Below are 22,599 nucleotides of genomic sequence, written 5' to 3'. Positions count from 1 at the left end.
CTCAGACTGCACTCTGATTCAGTGTCCTCACTGGTGTGTATGTGTGTGTGTGTGTGTGTGGTTAGGGATTATAAAATGGTGGGCTGACTGCTAAAAGATCATTTCATAATCCAAGAGGATAACGAGATGCTTTGAAAACAGCCCCATTTTTCACAGAGTGGCCGCACTGTATGATGTGACTTATCCAGAAATCCTATCAGCTAAAAAACCTGTGAGCAGGTTCTCTCTCCCTCCCAGATCAGAAGGACCTGTGTCACGATACACTTTCCAATCAGTTCCAATGACAGTGAAACTTGGCTGATAGCACATCAATTACACAGCGAGGTGATAAACCATTTACTATCTACTTACTTTTTACATTTACTAATACTATCACTGGGTGACATAGTGAAGTCCATATGTCAAAAAATGTGACATAAATATGATATAACTCATGAATATATAACTAAAAATATAGGTTATAAATACTGACATGTTTTAGCTTGATACAGTGTACAGCTCTCTAAAGAGGTGTGTGGAAATGATTGATGTCACTAATTTACTACACCAAGTCCAAGTCCAGCTCGCTTGTGTATACATCAACCGCTAATGACACAACGTCTTGAAAAGCACATTAGTCAATCAACCCGCTCCTCCCTCTCCCACCTCCTCTATCTGACTCTTTAACTCACTCCCTCTCTCCCTCCCTCTCTCTCTCTATTCCACTATCTCTCTCTCTCCCCCCTCCCTCGCACCTCTATTAGCTCATGGGTGACGGGGGCCGCTGCGGGTATCTTATCGTGTTGCCCCGCTGCATGCAGGGCGATAGCTTCTTCTCTCCTTTGGCTCTCTCCGGTTCCGCTAATCCCAGAGCCCCTGCGGCCACAGACACTAATCCTAATTGCCGCAGTAATCTCAGGGAATTAAGGTGGAAAAAGCACATCTGAACACAGGTGGGAGGTGGTAAACTCAATCTAGCAGGTTAACCAAACTCATCAGTGCGAAGCACTTACATGGAGCACAAAATGGGTCCCAAATAACTCATCAGTCATCAAGGGGTGAATGGCAGACTGTGCTGTACAGGGTCATCGTGGGCGTTCACAGTGCACTATTCTTGATCTCTCGATGATGATAAATTCTTTGGCTACACACAGACCTAGTCTACATCCTGCCAAAGAGATCTATTGAAAGGGAGCTGATTCCACACAACAAATATTGAGGTTTCATACGATTACGCACAAACTACACCGCTCTCATGGCATGTTATGTTGCCATTTAGGAAAACTCTGCAAGATCTGGCTTTTCCCTCTCCCTCCCTCGTTTCCTCTTTCTCTTTCTCTTTCTCTCTCTCCCTTTCTCTGACACACCAGTGCATGTGAGGATAATCCACCTCAGAATGTCTGGAGGAAATGCAAACAAGTCGACACATTTCAGTGTTCCCAAATACACCTTCTTTTTAATTATCTAGGCGAGGTTCAGGCATTCTTGCCTTTGATCTTGCCTCCACACTAATCCACGATTTTATGGAGCTCCTCTTCACCGCCCTTCCCCGGCCCAGCAAAATATTTCGCTTGGTACCCGATATGCGCCGCCAAGAATTCGATCCTAATACCGTAGCAATCGGACTCTTCATGTCAACAGTGTTCTATCAACATCCCGGTTTGGTTTCCCTCTCTCCTTCAATACCTCAGGAGTAGAGGGCCCAGGGGAGACGAGAGCTGACTGACTGCGAGAACATTTTCAGTTTTGGAGAGAAAGCCGTTTGTCTTATCATTCATTGCAACGCTACTCTTTCCTCCACGAATCAGAGGTTTGAGAGCAGCCTAACAATCAAGTGTTCAGGCGAAGCAATCAGTCTCTATGACTTCTTCATGCTCTCTCTCTCTCTCACACACACACACACACACACACACACACACAACACCACTATCTGTATTGAGGTAGAGGTGGTATTCCTTTTTTGGTCCGTAATGTTCCACTTTTACGGACCAAAATGTGCCTCCACATGTGTGTGTGTGTGTGTGTGTGTGTGTGTGTGTCTGGCATCAGGCTGGGTCACTGCCGGCTGGGTGACTCAGTCTCAGTTGGTGTCCGAGTGGGCTCTGACTTATGACTGGGCTGGAGGGGGAGAATCACTCACCTGTTGAACCTACACCATACACACACACACACACACACACACACACACACACCTGAGAGAGAGGGAGGTGGGAGGAGAGAGAGAGAGAGAGAGAGAGAGAGAGAGAGAGAGAGAGAGAGAAGGGCATAGTATCAGCATAAAAAGAAGAAATATAGCGCAGTTGTCCACAATTTGTGAGGAAGGGACAGAGAAAGAGAAAGAGAGCAGACAGAGAGTGGAGAATGTGTGAGAACCAGTGGGCTGCTGTGGGCACACACAGGCCTAACCTAATGTGTGGCATCATAAACATGTCACTAACTAAAAGCTGTATGTGTGTGTATGTGTGTATGTGTGTATGTGTGTGTGTGTGTGTGCCACTCAGCTGAAAACTCTATCGATCTCTTTCTCTGCAGAGTCACGCTGCGCTGTGTGTGTGTGTGTGTGCGTGTGTGTGTGTGTGTGTGTGTGACAGAGAGTGTGAGCGATTAAAAACCGCAAAGAAATGAATCAGCTGTTGGAGCATGAAAACACTTTTGTTCTTTCTTACACAACTCTAATTGGAACACATTGGCACAGACACACAACAAAAAAAAAGAAACACACACACAACAATGGCAGTTGTTTTTCTGCCAACCCCTTCATCGCCCATGGTGGTGCATCGTTCACAGTGTGGGGACAAAGCCTTGAGTGTTCAGCTGGAACACTCTCACACACACTCACACACACACACACACATACACAGAGAAAGATATGTACGGTTGCACAGGCTCACACACTCCTACATTTCGCTCTCTCTCCTTCCACCAACAAGATTGAAAATGACAGCTTACTGTGGCTAGCTGCCCTCCATCCAACCTCAAACAACAAACTGTGTGTGTGTGTGTGTGTGTGTGTGTGTGTATAGGGTAAATGAATTATGTGCATGTGTGCTTGTGTATCTGAAACCTTAAACCAAACAAATGTGACATGTAAGCCAACAGAAGCAAAGTTCAACATGAGACACTCATACAGCTAGCAGACTATCTGGTTCAAGCATCCATGAATGCACACAGACAAACATGCATGGGTCTCTCTCTCTCATGCGTGTGTGCGTGCGTGTGTGCGTGTGCGTGTGTGTGTGAGAGAGAGAGAGAGGGGAGAGAGAGAGGGGGAGAGAGAAAGAAAGAGTAAAAGAGGGATAAGAAGAGGGAGAGAGAGAGAGAAAGGGAGAGTGAGAGAGAAATGGAAAACTAAAGAAGAAAGGAGGAGAAAGAGAAGGAAAAAGAAGAGTAAGGAGGAGAAGTAGAGGCAGTGGGCAGTCAGCCATTCTCTAAATGGAAGAGGGGCATGCAAGCTCACGGGTATGAATGAGTGCACTCCTAGTCAGAATGCAGGAACGAAACAGATACTGAATACATCACAGCAAACGAAAGAAAAACCAGACAGCAGCATTCATGTGTTTATATTCGTACATATGTTTTTGTGTGTGTGTTTGTGTGTGTGTGTGTGTGTGTGTGTGCGCGTGTGCGTGTGTGTGTGTGTGTGTTGCGTGTGCGTGTTGCATGTGTGCGTGTGTGTGTGTGTGTGTTGCCTGTGCGTGTTGCGTGTGTGTGTGTGTGTGTGTGTGTTGCGTGTGTGTGTGTGTGTGCATGTGATAGATCTGGTGGGAGGGGGGTAAATGATAAAAGCAGAGATGATTAAAGAAGATGACACCAGCCACTGCTGCTTTATAGTCTGATCTGGAGAAAAAAAGACCTCCAACACCCAATGCATCTTTAATATGAATCAATATGTGTGTGTGTGTGTATGTGTGTGTGTGACAGTGTGTGTGTGTGTGTGTGACAGTGTGTGCGTGTGTGTGTGTGTGTGTGACAGTGTGTGCGTGTGCGTGTGCGTGTGTGTGTGTGTGTGTACTTTGACCCACTTTTGGGTATCCCCACATCTGAAGGCTGTGCAGCACGCCCCCTCATTAAATATGCAGTCACCCAGAGGGACCTACCCCCAGAAACCTCTCTGAATTTAAATGACATCCTTCTCTCCCCACCCCATGGCATCCCTCTCTTCTTCTCTCTCCCCATCCCATGGCATCCCTCTCTTCTTCCCTCTCCCCACCCCATGGCATCCCTCTCTCCCTCTCCCTATCCCATGGCATCCCTCTCTTCTTCTCTCTCCCTATCCCATGGCATCCCTTTTTTCCCCTCTCTCCCTCTCCCCACCCCATGGCATCCCTCTCTCCCTCTCCCTATCCCATGGCATCCCTCTCTCCCTCTCCCTATCCCATGGCATCCCTCTCTCCCTCTCCCTCTCCCCACCCCATGGCATCCCTCTCTCCCTCTCCCTATCCCATGGCATCCCTCTCTCCCTCTCTCCATCCCATGGCATCCCTTCATACCCCGAACACCTCCCTCTCTTCATCATTTCACACATGCTTCTTGCCGCCACTCGCTCGTTCCCTCTCCTCCTCATTTCACGATTTCGCTCCTCTGTGTTTTATCTTCTGCATTCCCTTTTGTCTCAGCTCCCTCCTCCCTCCTCCCTCTCTCCTTCCCTCTCTCCTTCTCTCCCTCCCTCTTTCCAGCTCTTCCTTTCATATTCTACGTCTAAAGCTCACCCACTCACATGATCACGCTTTCGTTTTTTTCTCTCGTCCTTTCTGTCTTTCACTTTCATGCTTTTCGTCTCTCATTTTAAGGCTTCGTTTTAACTCGCTGTTAAATCACAACACAGTAAACAACACGCATCTCCCAAAAGACCCCATCAAAGGAAACAAACTCTCTCTCTCTCTCTCACACACACACACACACACACACACACCCTCTCTCTCTTTTCCCCCCTCTCTCTCCTTCTCCCTCACCCTCTCTCTGTTTCCCCCTCTCCCTCTCCCTCCTTATCCCTCTCTCTCCTTCTCCCTCACCCTCTCTCTGTTTCCCCCTCTCCCTCTCCCTCCTTATCCCTCTCTCTCCTTCTCCCTCACCCTCTCTCTGTTTCCCCCTCTCCCTCTCCCTCCTTATCCCTCTCTCTCCTTCTCCCTCACCCTCTCTCTGTTTCCCCCTCTCCCTCTCCCTCCTTATCCCTCTCTCTCCTTCTCCCTCACCCTCTCTCTGTTTCCCCCTCTCCCTCTCCCTCCTTATCCCTCTCTCTCTTTCTCCATCTCCCTCTCTCTCCTTCTCCCTCTCTCTCCTTCTCCCTCTCTCTCCTTCTCCCTCTCTCTCCTTCTCCCTCAGCCTCTCCCATCACTGGTGCCACCATATGGGCTTGCATCATCTACCTCCCTTGCACACACCATGACACACAAACACAGCATAGTGTCACTTATATTAGACACTCATTTTACACACATCTTCTGACCTTGAAACTTCAAATGATGAAATTCAACTTCTCTCTCTATATATATATATATATTTGTGTAGACTTCAATGTTAGTGTAGGACAAAAGGCAGAAGTGTGTCAGCCTGTGCATCCTGCATGTGTATGTGCATATGTAATGCAAACAGATTAGCTTATGAAAGATGTCTGGAACAGAGGGCAAAAACATGCAGACACACACACACACACACACACACACACACACACACACAGTATTGATCATGCATTCAGACAGTTGGGCTATGCGTCAGCAGTAGCTAAGGAGTGCATTTACCAATCAAATTCACTCTAATTAATTTCATCCCTCACGGAGAGGGAGAGCCAGCCAGTCAGATCGCATGAAGAAGCCGTTCCACGTGCCACTGTGCTATGTGTGTGAGAGAGAGAGAAGGAAAGAAAAGCTACAGATAAAGAGTAAAAGTGATGGCTCAGAAAAGGAAGGAGTGATGGGGGGAGAGAAGGGGAAGATAAAAATCAGATAGAAATAATGAGAGACGCTCACAGATCACAGGGACTTTCCCATGTTCTCCCTGATCAAAACACTGTCCTGGCAGCCAAAGGAAAGAGACTAGAGAGAGAGAGAGAGAGAGAGAGAGAGAGAAGGAGAAGATGACAGGGGAGGGTTAGGCAGAGGAAACAGAGGAAGAGAAACAGAAAGAAAAACAAAATAGAAAATAGAGAGAAAAGAGAGCTGGCGTTAGGAAAAGAAAACTGATATTTAACGGGGAATCCCAAATCTTTTTTATGGACAAAAGTTTTATGGACAAAGCACAAATTGCCTGAGATAACCTGAACTCAAATTCTCTCTGTCTCTGTCTCTCTCTCTCTCTCACACACACACACACACACACACAGATACACAGACAGACAGACACACACGCACACACACACACACACACACACACACACACACACACACAGACACACACACACACACAGACACAGACACAGACACACACACACCTTTTCACCCCTCCTTAGGCAACAAACAGAGGATTTGTGATGCAGACAGACTTGTTTTGGGTCCAGGTTGCAGGGGCCTCCAGCTTACCTGAGATTAGTCTGTTCACTTAGATTTATACTGACAGCCCAGCGCCGCCAAGCACTGCCAACAAGGCCCGATCTAAAGCCTGCTGCCTCCCTCTCATCCTTCTCCAACTCCACCTTTTTCTCACTTCACTTCCCACTCAACAAGAGGCACTCCTGGGTTCACATCCTCAATCTTTCATTCAGTAATTGTACACATTGTTTTTTCTCCTTTCTTTCTTTCTTTCCCTCCATCATCTTGGCAGTGATCAATAGCCCTGTGCCCCTTTTGAAACCTTCAACAATGTACTTCTGCTAACCTTCAACTCAACTACAATTGTCCATTGTATCAACTAAAATGCATTAATTTCATTCACCCTTAAAAAAACACAGGCCAGTCACTTGAAGTGCACATAGTAGGGGTGGGCGATATATCGTCTGCGATAATATCGTGATTGTTGTTTTAATGATGTGCAAATTGACATTATCGAGTATTTAAATTACTTATGGGGAAAAAACACTCGAAATCACGCATTGAAGACTCATACTGTAGCCTACATTCACAGGAGGTGTATGCGGGAGAAGACCCTGGCTGTAGCAGAGCAAGTGTCACTTGATCACTAGTGGGTCACAACATTGTCACACGCATGCCTAATATTTATTTTGTGCAGCGAGAGTAGCCTACTTGGGGTTTTATACGGCTACTTCTGTTCAAGTAGCATTGATGAGACAGTCACGTTTTTTCCTACACGGTATTATATGGAGAGAAAACATTTTGAGTATTTCAATAGTCAGTTGTAAACAAAGAACTATTCTCATGTAACTCCTTTGTAAATGGACTGAAGTCCGCTCTAAATATCTACGTTTACCGATTATGCTAACCGTTAGCATCTCTATGGGATTTCTCATATACATTAGCCATAAGCTAACACGTTAGTTTCTATTCTGTAACTTGGAATGCTAGCCTACATGATTGCTCTTAAACAAAACATAGAAGGAAATAACTGAGATGTCCTCTGTTGGTCTGCTTAGTTTTACAGTGAATCCTATGTAAAGGTTTGAAAGGAACTTCAGCTTCAGACTTTCTCTTGGGAAACTGCCTATTCATCTTCTCTAATGTAGACCATGTCATTGCCACACACACAAGTGGGGGCAGAACTGGATATGTGTCAATGTGTGTGACAATGCATTGGTTGATTTGGTTAAAAAGTCACAGGTTAGGTTATTGCTTATTATTGTAATGATGCTATTCATAAATAATGAGCTGTAAAGTAACTCAGACTTTAACAAAAACAATTTTTTAAAGGATATCGGACTAATTATCGTTATCGTCAAAATCACAAAAAATAGAGATATTATTTTTTGTCCATATCGCCCACCCCTAGCACATAGGCAATATGGCCAAACGTCTTTTCAGCAGCAGTGACTCATAAGGTGATTGGACGCAAGGATGGAGACGGATGAGAGGATGAGTGGAAGAGGGAGGGCTCAAAAGGGACAAAACTGGCACAGACAATGGAGACTATTCACCACTCGGATGGAAAATAGCTCGGACGCTAAACAGAAGGTCTCTAAACTGGGGTTGTCTGATTGGTGGGCTGGGGATGATTGGCGGGTTGAGTGAATGGCGATAGGTGCTAATCTACACCAAACGGGCGAGGTGGCGAAGCGCTGATGGACAGCGCCAATCACTGCTCTGCTGCGGTCAGGTTTCTCCTCCGGCTGTTTGCATTGCACTATAAACTGAGGCACACACACACAGAGACAGTCAAACACAATAACATGAAGGTCATGGCACAATGCCATGTCCCAGCATGATCTTAACACAACAAGCTCAAAGCGTGACAGTGTATTTGTGTGCAAGAGACAGGTGAGAGAGAAAACAAGAGAATTTGAGAGAGAGAGAAAGAGAGAGAGAGAGAGAGAGAGAGAAAGAGAGAGAAAGAGAGAGAAAGAGAGAGAGAGAGAGAGAGAGACACATACAGAGAGTGCGAGAGCCACAGTAAACACAAACAGCGTGCGTCTGCCATCCAGGAAAAGCAAAACAAACACAGAACCCGTTAGGTGACCGCCCAACTGCTTCCCTCGAATGTTGATTTTAGTTCTCAATGTGACATGGCGGCGTTACCCCCGGAGTCAGAAACGTAGGCTATAGCCTGTAGTACTGCACCCGGTGACATTGAGCGAGAGTGTGTGTGTGTGAGTGTGTGTGTGTGTGTGTGTGTGTGCACGGCAGGCTGGGATGCGTGCGAGCGGAGAAGGCTGAGCTATCAAAAAAAGCAGAGGAGATTAAAGCAGGAATAAGACTGCACTTTTCAGATCACGTCCCCCCCTTGCGTGCAGATGCCAGGTACAGATTACTGATATCTCACAGAGGTATTCCAGGACAGGAGAAAAAGAGGGAGAGAGAGAGAGAGAGAGAGGGGAAGAGCGAGGGGAATAGAGGGGAAATGAAAGAGAGAGAGAGAGAAAAGAGACAAGGAATACAGGAATAAGGAAGAGTAGAGGAGAAGGAAAGGCCAGAGAGGAGGGCGTAACGGAGAAACAGAAACAAACTCTGTGAAAGCGGATCGTATTAAAACACTCCGCCTCACATTCCATACGCCCCAAAAAGGACTCAAGTGCGGGAAAATAAGTCAAAATAAAACCAACTCACCAACTCACTCTCTCGCTCTCTCTTGCTCATTCACACACACACACACTGAGGATGGAAATAAGTAGGTCATCTACAGTTCAGACCCAGCCTACTCCTGACCCAGTTCTTGGGCTATCCAGAGCCCTAACGTGTCCATCATTTTTGGACACTTTCCTGCATGGCATCGCCCCATCTACCTCCGCACAGCAGTGTGAACATTACACCTCCATCCAGGCAGTCTCTCACTCACTCTCTCTCTCTCTCTCTCACTCTCACTCTCACTCTCACTCTCACTCTCACTCTCACTCTCACTCTCACACTCTCTCACTCTCTCTCGCTAGGAGTGTGTGCCTACCTATTGTCCCATTCCCCTGCTGCATTGTACAAGTGCAGAAATTGCAAACTGTGCCTAAATCAATGTAGTTTCTATAATGACTGACAGCTGTGGAAAAAAATAGTTCTGTAGAAGACCTGATAGAGTGAAAAAAGGAGAGAGCGGGGATGCTTAGAACAGAATGTCACTGATGCTGGCATAATGAGAGCAAAACAGTCTTTTCAAGTCAGCTGTTTTTAAATCTGGAAAAGACAAGACTTCAGACAGAAGCCGGAGAGATGTCAAATTTATGCTCACTGTTTTGTTCTGTCAGAGAACATTCTGGAATGTCCAGGTCCAACTGTTCTGACAGTAGCCTTGTGTTCAGACACATGAGGCACCGGCTGACTGGACTGGGTGACTGGATGCCTGAGTGGGAGTGAGTGAGTGAGTGAGTGAGTGAGAGAGACTGAGGTCTGCAGGATTGAGTTCCACTGAGAGGGACATTCAACTAAAGTAGAAGACCCAGAGAGGATGGCATTAACTAAGAAGTTTGTTCATGTGGGATTCTCTGTCTTCTCTCACTCACTCACACATGGGGTACGGGTGGGTGTGAATGTTAAAGTGGACAGACAGGATAGGATCAGGTGTGTATATTTGTGAACTTGTGCATATACTTGGCATGTAGGCTAAGATTTATAATGAGCAATTGCGTTGACACCTCATAAGCTCTGACAGAGAGGTTGAACTTCTTCAACCAGAGCCAAAAGCCACAGCAGAGTGAAAGACAGAGTGGGAGAGAGAGAGAGGTGGTCAGAGGAAAGAAAAGCAGACATTTCAGAAAAGGCAAAAGAGACTGTGTTTCTCCTGGACCTACTGAATGATGGACTGACAGGGCTCCAGCATGCAGTCAGTGGGTTTATTTGCATTCAGGTCAGGCCCCCCTTGACCGCCACATGGCATTTCTGTGGCAGGAGTCAGTGGGAGGCTCAGGAATCTGCCTCTGTTTAGCTGCTTTGTAACCAAAACGCGTGAAAATACCCCCACAGACAGCGAGGCACAATACATCGCGGATAAGAATAGAATGCAGTCCAGGAGAACAGAAAACAATAGAGTATGATGGAATCAAATTGTGCTGAATTGATTTTCGCCACCTACTACATCAGTGTGTCCGTAGAACTGGGCGACCGTGGCAATATGCACAATGGGCCGCTATCTAATGCTCAAGGTACGGGCAAGAATCCAAGCACAAGGGGTGTTTATTCGGACACTGGCTGACTTGCTAAACCACGCAAAAACTTACTAGCTGTCAATGTCACCAGGCCATTTGAAGCGATATCATGCTAGTGTCCATCTATCTGCCCATGCCTTTAAGATAAGAGGCAGATTGGTAAAGAACACACGGCTTCAGAACTACGGAAGGTATGCGCGGACATGTAGCCACGATCAACCCCCGCCAATCGTGGATGTACATAATGGGGAGTTTATTTGTGACCAGGGCAGAAAAAACAACCCAGGGCAGAGTAACAGTTGTCGAGGAAGTGTGACAGCCCGTCTGAAAACATGAAATAAACCATTCACCTTTGAACTCTCCCTGGTTCTTCGTAGCGCGGTGCCAAAACACTTCTGCAGTTACTGCAAATATGTTTCATTTCATGAACACATTGCAATATCTTGTAAAAGACTTCCTAACTTTCAATTCCGAGTGCACAAACAGCGGATTTAAAGACCCAATAGTCTCATGCCAAAAACTCAGTTTAGCGGCCGCTAAATTACACACCGAGACCCTAAATAACATTGCATTCCAAACTGCGTCGCAATGGTGCACTAGCGAGGCACCTATTGTGAAGTAAACAGCTGTATTTGTCTTACCTTGGGATGCAACTTGGCGAAGATCCGTCTATTTCCCAAGTTGCGAACAGGTTCATAGGCACGGGTCGATTTAGTGCCCCGCTCCCAGGGAAGCTCAGTCGGCCACTTCTTTCCGCCATGCTCGATGATATTGATAGACCCTCTCACTCCCGACGCAGTAAAATTGTGGGTAGCGTTAACAGCCCTGTTATCGCTATACTCTGGTTAACAATAAGCACCCCCACTGATCTGCAGTAACCGCGAGTGAATTTAGGCATGTGCAAGTGATCTGAAGGACAGGCTCATGTCGCCGCGATGCAGCCCATGTCGGGATCTCCTCTCGCACACTCACCGCTCCACGAAACTGCAGTACCACGCGCCCACCGCCGCCACCAGGAAATCACGTCATAGCTTGTCCTGAGTGTCCGATGTGGTCTCGAACTCACTCACCGCTGGGCACACTGGACTGCATCTGGCCCGAGTCCAAAACGGGCACAGTTCGAATTTAGCGAAGAAAAGACAGCATTTTAGGTTGTAATACTGTCGTAGTTTGGCATTTTTGCTATTTTGCTACGCTATTAACACATGTTGTCAATAAATATTTGTGGACATTTTAAATAACCTCTGTTATCAAACAAGTCGATTCAAGTAAACATCTGTCACATCTGGAGATTTGAGCAAGCAGTATATTCTACCTGTAATCGATTAGGCCTATCTTCCAGATATGACTGCTGCTTTCCATTATCAAAGAACAAATAATAGTTTCAATATTTTCATCCAATTGAATAGCCAATAACTTTTTTGGCTAATTAGACTTGTATGGAGCAGCACTGGATGAGTGTCATGTGCCTAGGCCCTATACTTCGTTCATTGGACCACACCCTTGGAGAAGCAGCCTTCCCTGCAACCTTAACCAACCCAGAGTGTACTGCTGTGATGGCCTATGGCCCACCCAGGTAGCAGACAATAGTCATATAGACCTACCTAAATTGAAAATCTGTAAAGCACAATATCTGCAGATTCTGCACTATCTTATTGTGTCTTGTGGAAAGACCATGCCTTGATGTGCATTCCAGAGGACATGGTGTTCTTGTTGACTATGGCTACGGCTGTGGGGCGAGGTTCACGTACACAGCTCTCGGGCCCGTTGGGAGGTGACACTTGAGATCAGTCGTATTGATTGCCAAGACGCGGAAATAACTTTGCGGGTAAAATTATGGGGAATGCAAGCCATGTAAACATTTTTATTCACTGTCAAATTAACTCAGTATTCTACTTTATGGTAAGGTTTGAGTCCATAGGAGTGTAGCCTTTCATTTCAAGGCTTCAACAAAAATTAGGCCTAGATCAAGATGACTTACCCAAAGAACATGAAATGAGATGACTGTGTTGTGCATCACACCCTCTACCTAGGCTATGCTTTTTTCTCTCTCTCTCTCTCTCTCTCTCTCTCTCTCAGAACAGGGGTCATCACACAAAAGCTGTCATTTGTATAGCATTTTTTTCCATTTCAGAGATCATTTAATTTCACTGGATGGCCTTTCAGTATTTCACAGAGCAGCCTTGAAAGTAAATGCACCATCAATGAATGGTTTGCTACAGAGGACAAATGAGTATCAAATTAATTTAGATGGTAGAGTATGAACAGATAGACAAAATGAGATACAGAGAGAGTGTGTGTGTGTGTGTGTGTGTGTGTGTGTGTGTGTGTGTGTGTGTGTGTGTGTGTGTGTGTGTGTGTGTGTGTGTGTGTGTGTGTGTGTGTGTGAGAGAGAGAGAGAGAGAGAGAGAGAGAGACAGACGTGGCCTTGGAGTCACTGGAGAAGTAAGAACAAACAGTAGAGCACATTTCTGTACAAGTTCAGGGCCAGACTCTGGAGCCCATTTTAAACCCATATTGCATGTGTTCAAATAAGCTCCCACTCAGCATATGGCCAATATGACTGAGCCCCTGGGTCTTTGTGCTCTGTTCACGAGAGGGTCCTCATTGATTTTTCTGCAACTGGATCAAATTCACTCTGATCCAATGATGATACAGTCCCATATGAAATGGGCATGATGGAGGCATTGTTCTGTATGACTACAAAGCCCTTATTTTCAAGGCAACCAACAATAGATAAGTATAAGTATACTCTGTTGATCCCGTGAGGGAAATTTGGTCTCTGCATTTATCCCAATCCGTGAATTAGTGAAACACACTCAGCACACAGTGAACACACAGTGAGGTGAAGCACACACTAATCCCGGCGCAGTGAGCTGCCTGCAACAACAGCGGCGCACAGGGGAGCAGTGAGGGGTTAGGTGCTTTGCTCAAGGGCACTTTAGCCGTGCCTACTGGTCAGGGTTCGAACCAGCAGCCCTCCGGTAACTTCTATTACAGTCAGTGTCATTGATAGGCTATATGGCACTCATAAGATCAATCTCTGGCTGAGTTGATAATTTAAATGTTACATTCTGTCCAAATAATAGACATTTTTAACATTGACCTGTCCCTAGCTAGAGTGTAAAGTGATTTACAACAAAATATCTCAACACTGACCAAAACATCCCAAGACAGAAGTATAAAATAAGTAACCCAATGTAGTCTCACTAAATGCGTGTCCAGTACATTGGAAATTGACAAAAGGGGGAATACCTCCATTGTGTTACTTTTAAGTCCTGTGGAAAAGAACAACAGTTGAAGTCCAGGACATATTTGCTTATGCGTAAACATTGAAATTGGTAGGGTTGTTTTTTGCAGCTTAGCTTTCACTTTGCTCCCTTTGGTCCAGACATTCTCCAGTGGAGTTAGTGGTGTCAGGCAAGGGTGCGCTCCTGGATTAAAACTGAAGCAACTGGAACAACTTTTAACCAATTTAGGAATTGACCCATTGACACCTTTCTCCTTCAGCACTGCTGAATATAATCCAAGTCTTTTACCTCATCAACTGGCAGGACAGCCAACAGGACATCCAAGTTTCACTTGGATCGCAATCATGCATGATCTCAGTAAAAACTGAGCCCTGCAGAGTTGCATCCACTGAACCAGCGACTATGTTCACCATGTGACTAATTAATCCATGTGAACACTGGACTGTCAATCTATGACATGGCTTCCTGTCCTGGTCTGGTTAAATGAAAGAGGTGGAACAAATAACAAAAACTAAAATTAATCATTTAATTTTGACAAACATTTGTGGGAATTGCCACCATCAAAACAAAAGGTTTGGTTGCCAAGGCTGAATGTTATAAACAATCCTTCACCCTGGTGACGATGGTTTTTGCATGGGTAATTGGTTGGGAGGACAAGTTTGGATCAACTGGCACTGTAGAGGAAGGCTCATGGATGCACTCAGGAAATGCTTGGACAGACTTCAGTGTGAAAATGAGGAAGGTAGAACTAAACATTCTGAAGCTGTTATCGGCTCATTAGCCACTGGAATGCCCCCTCAGCACGTCCTGTGTGTTTATCAGAGACACACCAGGTCAGTCACCACCAGACAGTACAACATGAAATTTATGATTTAGGGGTGGATTATGAACTTTCGGGCCCTTGGGCCCAGATGTATTAAGGGCCCCCCACTTATTGTCGTATATGTGGGAGGGGGGATTTGGGGGTCCTCCCCCAGAAATGTTTTAATTTGTTTGATGTGATTTCTTGTATTCTGGTGCATTTTTTGGGGATAGCCAATACTAAATTCAATCAGATTCATAGCCTACATCCTGATTTGTTGATTTGGAGGCAATGATTCCATGCAAAGGCTTGGGCTTCAGGGCCCTCTGACCTCTTGGGCCCCTGGGCCTGGGCCCGGTAGGCCCGTGCAGTTATCCATCCCTGGGTGGGAGGACACAACAACGAACAGCAAGTCCAGTGTCCAACAATAATGAGGAAGTGAGTATGTTCTGAGTTGCCTTGTTGCAGGTTGTGGCCACATAACTCGGTCCTACACAGGTCCGACAGTCCTTTGTAGTGGAATCATCTGTTTGTTATTGCTAATTAAGATTAAATGAAAGCGCCACATGTACGCTATGTGTTTGTTTTTTTCTATGCTATGGAAGTCATGCCCAACATATTTTATGACTGTATGGAAGTTTATTACATCATGACATTAAATGTCGAGGCTCTTATCCAGAGCAAATTACAGTGAAATAGTACAACTACAGGGATGGTCAAGTGCCTTGCTCAGGGGCAGAATGGTGTCAGTCCCTGGGATCTAACCCACAAACTCACAGACATGAGATTTTGGAAGGCCAGAGCCCACACCACTAGAACACCACCATCAGCTTCAAATGTTTGCTTTGGTTTTCATAGTGAGGATTTATCATTGGCAGACAAGGACTCAATAACTTCTAGCCACAACAATAAAGCCAGTTAAATATTATTAATGACAATAATTGCTGTAACCCTTACCCCACACAAGGGTGTTCCAAACCAAATAGCTTCATATCAGCACTGCAGAATGCGCTCCTAGGTCTGTTATTTTGTAAGCATATACTGCCACCTAGTGGAGCTACACTATAATTTCAGCACCGTGTTAATTTATTATGCACATAGTTATTATAGTGGGCTATTCTTTAGTCATTCATTCCCAGCTAGTGAGGTAGAATATGGAGTGTACTGACAGTTACACTTGCATATATCTTAGGGGCTTCAAAGTGAACCATGCCAAGACTACCTCCACAAGTTAATTTTCTGTGTTCACACTACGTAGAAAAAAAAAAAAAATACTGAGTCATTGATCCGAGTTCATTTAGAAGGCTGAAGGGGATCAAGTGAAAACACCCTCAAATGCCATTAATCTGAACTGTAGGCTATATATGTGAACAACAAGGTTTTCTTCTGCTTTGTGGAGCAAAGATGCAGAGGCCAGCCATCACAGGACCACAATAGTGCAACTTTGAACTTGTACATTAGCCCCCACTCATCTAATTTAACAGATCAAATGTACACAACTTTACATAGCGAGTAGATTGTAAGCAGAGAAAAACGTCGCCAACCTTAATTTTGTCATCAGGCTGGGGAGACCGCATAATTAATGCCCCCCCCCCAGCAATGTTCAAAAAGGACACAACCAAAGCTCATGACGCCGCATGTACACAACACAATGCACACAGCATAAGATCTTAAAGTATTTTATTCTTTATAACAAATCACAGTCAACAGTTAAATTAGCGCAGCCTGAGGAGTATTCGTCTTAACCCACATTACAACCCCAGCCCCTCCCTAGTACTCCAGTTGCTTTATGGATAAAACAGCTGCATATGAGGTCAATCCCGCTACTGGCAAGAGGAGTTCTCTAGCTGAGCCAGCAGGAAAGGGAGACCACTCTGACATGACAAGAAGCAGGTTTTTCTTCTTACCACCAGCAGTAGAATAAACGTACAAATTGAATATGAAACAGCGGTGCCGCCGCTACAGTTCTGTTTCATTGACGGGGTCCTTCCCCTTTTTAAATGATTACAGCCAATGCTTAAGAAATATCACTGTGAGCAAAGATTTCACCCGTTTCATTTGAGATGTACCAAATTTTAATGGGAATTTGGGGATTCGGGGAGCTAAGGTTGGTCAATTCCAAACCATAGGACACTCAATGTTAAGCCAACAAAGAAAAAAAGAAAAACGAAAGCTGTCCAATGAATGTCAGCTCACAAGAACAATTAAATGTGGTGTAGAGACGCCCACACAGCATTACTCAAAATCAACCTCATCTTTCATAAAACAAAAAGAATCATTAAGTGCATCCCCACTTAAATTTCTCATAACTTTAAGACTAAACAAAAGGTTTATATATATATATAAAAAACAAAAAAACAAAAAAGCAGGACAGTCTTACAATAGTGCTTGTGTGCACAAATACATGTTTACACTACCCACAATGCCTATAAGAGGCAAGACTGCAGGAAGCCAAGTCCAGGAGCTTCTAAGGAAGATGTGGAATCAAAGACTGGATGACAAATCATGCCACACACACACACAAACCATCCACTCAAGAGTACAAATAAAACAACCTGCAGGAGAAATTGAAAACAAAATCCTACACAGACAGGAAGAGGGGGGGGGAAGCGCAACACAAAGAAATGAATCTTTCCTCAGTTTAAGGTCAAAACGGATCACCGCAGCGAGGGGGTAAAAAATAAAAAGCAAATCTTGGTGGGTGGTTATCACCCAAACCGGATGACATGGCAGGAGCTTGCAGTCCAACAGTGAGGCCGAGAGCCATTACACACACATAGGGCTACAAGAGGAAAATAACAGAGCCGGGGGGAGGGGGTGGAGAGGCTTCACCTCCCACAACATTCTACTCAAACTGACCCACCCCGCAATCCAGGAGTGAGCCACAATCATGGTCTCTGGTCTTCAGTTCATCCTCACCCCCTCACACGCACACAGAGATCAACACTTCTGCCACACTTTCTCACGCACACGCATACATACATACACACACACACACACTCTCTCTCCGTCGCCCATCAGTGCTGGCTCTCCACGGAGGCCGAGCGCGAGCGGGGCGTGCGGGACCTGGAGCGAGAGCGAGAGCGGGACACCTTGCGCTCGGGGACGGGCGTGACTGAGCGTGAACGAGACCGGGAGCGGGACACGGAGCGGGGCGGCGCGTCGTTGCGGCTGGCGGACGGCTTCTTGTCCGGGGAGCGGCTGGCAGAGCGGGAGCGGCTGCGCGAGCGGTTGGAGCGGGAGCGGTTCCTGCTGCGGCTGCGGCTCGGGGACTTGGAGCGGGAGCGGGGCGAACGAGAGCGTGAGTAGCTGCGGGACCTAGAGCTGCTCCGGCTACGACTGGAGAAGGAGGGAGAGAGGGAGAGGGAGAGAGAGAGGGAGAGAAGGGCCAATTAGTTAAACGTTGTACTGCAACCTTTATTGTATACAGTTAAGTATGTACTACATTAAAATACTAAATAGCATACAGGCAAGGGAGGCCTCACCAAAACCAAAAAAAAACAACAAAAAAAACCACTACAACTAGCAGGGTCAACTCCATTCCAAGGCCAGGATGTGACATTAGAGAGGACAACAATGAAACACAAACACCAAACTGCCTACGGAGCAAAAGGCTGGGCAACTCACTTCCTCTTGCGATCCTCGTAGAGCTTGAGTTTGCGTCCGTTCAACTCGGTTCCATTGAGTTTGTCGAGGGCGTTCTTCATGTCGCTGTGAGAGGCAAACTCAACCACACTACAAAGACGGGGAGAAAAAAAGAGAAAGAAAAAAAAAAGAAAAAACACCAGTCAGACAACTGGACATGACAACCCATCCCACACAATTGCCAGTATGTAACATTAGGGCAACAGATTTAGAGATCATTCAGGTCTGCCCTGACATTTCAATGGCATGTCATGGCCACCATGCAAAAAAAACAGTTACCACAGATTTGAATGTCGCAAAATTCTAAGGAAACTGCTTGAAGATGCAAGGTCATCAACTTGCGTAGAGCCATCAAAGCCCTTGTCTAGGTACATTGTAATGAGCGCTAAAAATGTATTAAGTTCATGTAGACATTTAGTTTTAAATGGATGCTCACCCTTCGTTCTGTTTGGGTCTGTGGGCGTCCACAAATGTCACCTCCCCGACTTTTCTCATCACATCTTTCAGGTCCTGCGATGAGGCGCAAAACAAAGTCAGCAACGACTCGCAACACACACACACGTGCATACACAGTATACGCAGGCAAGCAGGCAAGACACACACATGTACACAAGTCACAAACATGTACGATGACATCTACTAATGCATTCCCCCATTGTGCAACAATAATCCGTGCTCATGTAGGAAGAACCTCGCCAGCGTCTGGGACAAAATCTACTGCTCCTCTTCAAAGAGAGGAAAGCACACTTATATTGTAGAAATTGAAACGAAGGCAGCAAATTGGTTCCTCTATGTGGGTGCGTGGTGTTCATTGCAGATGGACATCCATAGTGGGTTTGTGGTGAAATGGCAACTTGTCTACACTACAACTATGTCTAGATTTTTAAAGTTGTTTTCTACTGAGAGGGTGTTATGGATAAAGACTTTAAAAACCAAAAAAAAAAAAAAAAAAAAATTTGCACACACTTTGGTTATAAGGTGTGTTTTTTGTTTTGCTTTGAATAGGGTTCACATGAACATGATCCTCTTTTAAATATAGTACATTTATTAGGAAAAACACCCTCAAAACTGAACCCCATTCTCCCCTTTCGTGCCCTGACTACCCTAGCCACCCTTTTTAAACACCAAACCCCTCCACATGAGCGCAGTGCTACTTACCGTGTCCAAACCACAGGAGACATTAGCAAAGAGCCACTTGTCCAATTAGCAAATGGGGAGCGAACCAACGCAGTGTTAAGCCCTTGAGAAACGACCACAGCCATCCGGGCCTCCATAAGTAAGGAACCACCAGAGAGAGCAAGTAGTAGTAGTAGTAGTAGTGGGGGGGCACCGGGGGCAGGTGCAGCGGGGTTGTGAGCCCACGCCTGCTTCACTGCCCCCCTGCCCAGGCTTCGTCAGCACCAGATACAAGACCCAAACGGAAGAGTGCGCTGAGAGTGGGGGGGAGGGAAGCGTGCTGGACTCAAGTAGGGGGGAGTACAGCGGATACAGCAGTTGGAGTCGCCAGCCTGCGGACCCTCCTCTAAGGCTATCCTGTGCTACTGTAGGGGGAGGCCCCGCCGAGACCCACTCTAGACCAGCGGCAACCGCGGGCGAGGCACCATAGGGGCACTATTGAGAACAACCAGCAGAGGACTATGCCCACCAGACCCCTCCTCTCCCTGGGGGCAGTGCATGCCACTCCGTTATTAAGAACCAGACAAGAGCAGCTGTTCAAAAAGAAAAGGTTTCAAAAAAAATGTACTTGATTAGATAAAACCATTCAGCATTAAGACTTAATTTGCTTTTTCTTTCTGCCTTTTTAAAACTAGGATGTTTCTAGGAATTTGTTCTCCTTTTTTTTTTGAATGATACAAGTATAAAGGTGGGTGAAGGTGAAGTTTAGTAAACATTACTGGGTTCACTGTAATGACAAGAAATGGCAAAGGGGCGGAATTACCATACTTTGTGGATAGCATTGCAATGAACCACAGCACTTTTACCTTCACCTAATCCATAACTAGAAAAAAGGGAGTCAACTTGTACAGATCACTAAAGGTGTTCATGTGTCATAATGAAAAGTAGCAAGCAATGGGGCAATTCTCCAAGGAGACAACCTGGGGGACACATCCTGCTCACCTGCCAACTGATCCGAGACGAGAGGTTCTCCACGACGATGCGGTGCTCAGTGCGAACAGGTGGACCATACCTGTAATTAAACAGTCAACATTACCTTAACGGAGGTGCCCAGTCACCAGGTCTGAATACCGACTGAGAGGCTGTCTAACGAGAGTCAAAGAAAGTATCATATTTTAAAAGACAACCATACTATTAAACAGATGGCATACCTGGAACCTCCACTACGAGACTGGCGATAGCCACCTCCAAAGCGAGGGGAGAACCGTCCGCTGCCGCCACCGCCGCCGCCTCCACCGCCACCCATTCCAGGACCACCTCCTCTTCCTCTACGAGACCGGGCATGCTCAATGGTGACCCTGCAAACAAAAAAGTCCAGTCACACTCTTGTTTCTGACCCCTGACCAATCTGGCCTTTACATTTATTTACACAGTCCAACTATTACACAGAAAGGTGGTTTATACCTCTCACTGCACAGCTCCTTGCCGTTCAGCTCATAAACAGCATCATCTGCATCCCTGTGATCATCGAATTCCTATAAACATGCATGCAAACAAGATTAATTTCCTTTCAACGGCCAATGGTACAGCAAAAACCCGAGGTTAAAAGAAATAACTTACCACAAACCCAAATCCATTCTTCAGATTGATCTCCCGTATTCTGCCGTACCCTTTGAAAAACTTTTCCACGTCTCTTTCACGGGCGTGAGGGCTCAGGCGACCAATGAACACTCGACATCCACTCATGGTTACAAGTTCCTAAATACGGGAAACAACGGCAAAATTTGTCTACTTGAGAACAGAATGCGTCGTCTTTGCACTTGAAAAAATTTAAAATTAGGGAAGAAAATTATAACATTTTTGATAAGTAAAAAAATGCTGTGGTGGTTTCAAGGGACTAAAACAAAGCAAAACCTTTGACCACTGCGCGAGTTTATTATTAACCACTAACTTCGAAGCAAAGCTGGCTGATAACCCACTACAGCCGTTAAAGAGACCATCTTGTTTGCTAGCTCGCTAACGTTAGCAGCAGAGCCCGTTTACTTATTAGACATTCTCTGTTAGCAGTAAGCTAGTAAACACTAGATAGTAAGCCATGCTAGCGAGAAGTGGTAATCGGACGCAGTATCGAAATTTACCCAAAACCTATCCCTTCTACATTGTAATACTGTATGAGTAAGTGGGAGTGATTTCCTAACGTGGAAACTAAATTCGAGGACAAGTTTTCAAGCGAATATCAAGTGCCTAGCAACTTGGATAGCTAGCATGGCGATAGCAAAATCAGCACACGACACGTTAACATTAGCTGCTACACGGGAGTACGGTAGTAAACGTTTGCAATTGTACACTGATGAGATCATATCACTATAATGGGCATCGGTAATTAAAAACATTCTGCATTTGATGCACATCCTTCGAAGCTTGATTGTGAAAATAACTGCGTGTTCTAGTTGGCCCTTCGTCAGAAAAAAAAAATCGCGATAGCTAGCTAGCCATGGTTGAAAGCCTGTTAAAAACGTGTTAGCTCGCCAGCTGTCCAGGCTTCGATGGTGTTAGGTTACCTTAATCGGATGTTTTTTCCCCAATATTATCTATATTAGCGATTACCTCCTTTGTATACACGAACATTCTCTACACTACCTAGTACTATGCTGTATATGAGTAATAACATGAAAACAGAACCATGGAAGTTTAGGGCCACGATGTCACTCACCTTGCTGCTCGCTCGTAAAGACAAAATGGCGCTTCTCTGCAACTCTGACAAACAGGAAATGTTGGGCGAATGCATGCTCGTAGCCTCCTTATATGTAGGGGGGTTGAGGGCGTGTTCTCAACTTCTCAGCTATTTGACTAACTCCTTGTCCTTGAATTGTGTTTTTTATTGTCTAAGTGTGAAGGCCTACTGTGTAAAAGCATACAAAATATGCCCATGCCAGTGGGCCTAATGGCTGGCCCTTATGAAAGATGTTTTGTACAGTATTTTGTGACAAAATATTATAGTAGGCCTAACCTAGGCCTAATGTTACAGGTGTGTGAAGTGTATAGGCTTGTGTAGGCCTATAGAGGGTGAGGATAAGTATTTCAGAACAAAGAAGAATAGCCTACATTAGCATACCAAATATTACTATAGAAATCTT

General features: G+C 45.5%; 2 protein-coding genes across 9 annotated transcripts in view; both read right to left on the bottom strand.

The window, feature by feature from the left end:
- Nucleotides 1-11,689, bottom strand: part of pacs2 (phosphofurin acidic cluster sorting protein 2) — a 62,150-nt gene extending 50,461 nt beyond the window's left edge. For 3 of the 8 annotated variants that reach the window (XM_042071839.1, XM_042071841.1, XM_042071840.1), the window contains exon 1: nucleotides 11,290-11,689. In XM_042071839.1, coding sequence (XP_041927773.1) covers nucleotides 11,290-11,408 — 119 coding nt within the window. In that variant the 5' untranslated portion in view covers nucleotides 11,409-11,689. The remainder of the gene's footprint in view (nucleotides 1-11,289) is intronic. The other 5 variants (XM_042071844.1, XM_042071842.1, XM_042071843.1 and 2 more) reach the window with 2 other exon arrangements.
- A 4,675-nt stretch (nucleotides 11,690-16,364) lies between these two features.
- srsf5a (serine and arginine rich splicing factor 5a) lies at nucleotides 16,365-22,286 on the bottom strand. The gene is made up of 8 exons (XM_042071858.1): nucleotides 22,176-22,286; nucleotides 21,083-21,220; nucleotides 20,927-20,997; nucleotides 20,674-20,820; nucleotides 20,465-20,534; nucleotides 18,783-18,856; nucleotides 18,329-18,436; nucleotides 16,365-18,040 (listed from the first exon to the last, which is right to left on the bottom strand). Exons 1-8 carry the CDS (start codon nucleotides 22,248-22,250, stop codon nucleotides 17,719-17,721), a joined length of 1,005 nt encoding a protein of 334 aa, XP_041927792.1. The 5' UTR covers nucleotides 22,251-22,286; the 3' UTR covers nucleotides 16,365-17,718.
- Nucleotides 22,287-22,599: the final 313 nt, after the last annotated feature.

This window comes from Alosa sapidissima, chromosome 19, assembly GCF_018492685.1.
Source record: "Alosa sapidissima isolate fAloSap1 chromosome 19, fAloSap1.pri, whole genome shotgun sequence".
Classification (NCBI taxonomy): Eukaryota; Metazoa; Chordata; class Actinopteri; order Clupeiformes; family Clupeidae; genus Alosa; species Alosa sapidissima.
This window is presented reverse-complemented; position numbering and strand designations above follow the sequence as displayed.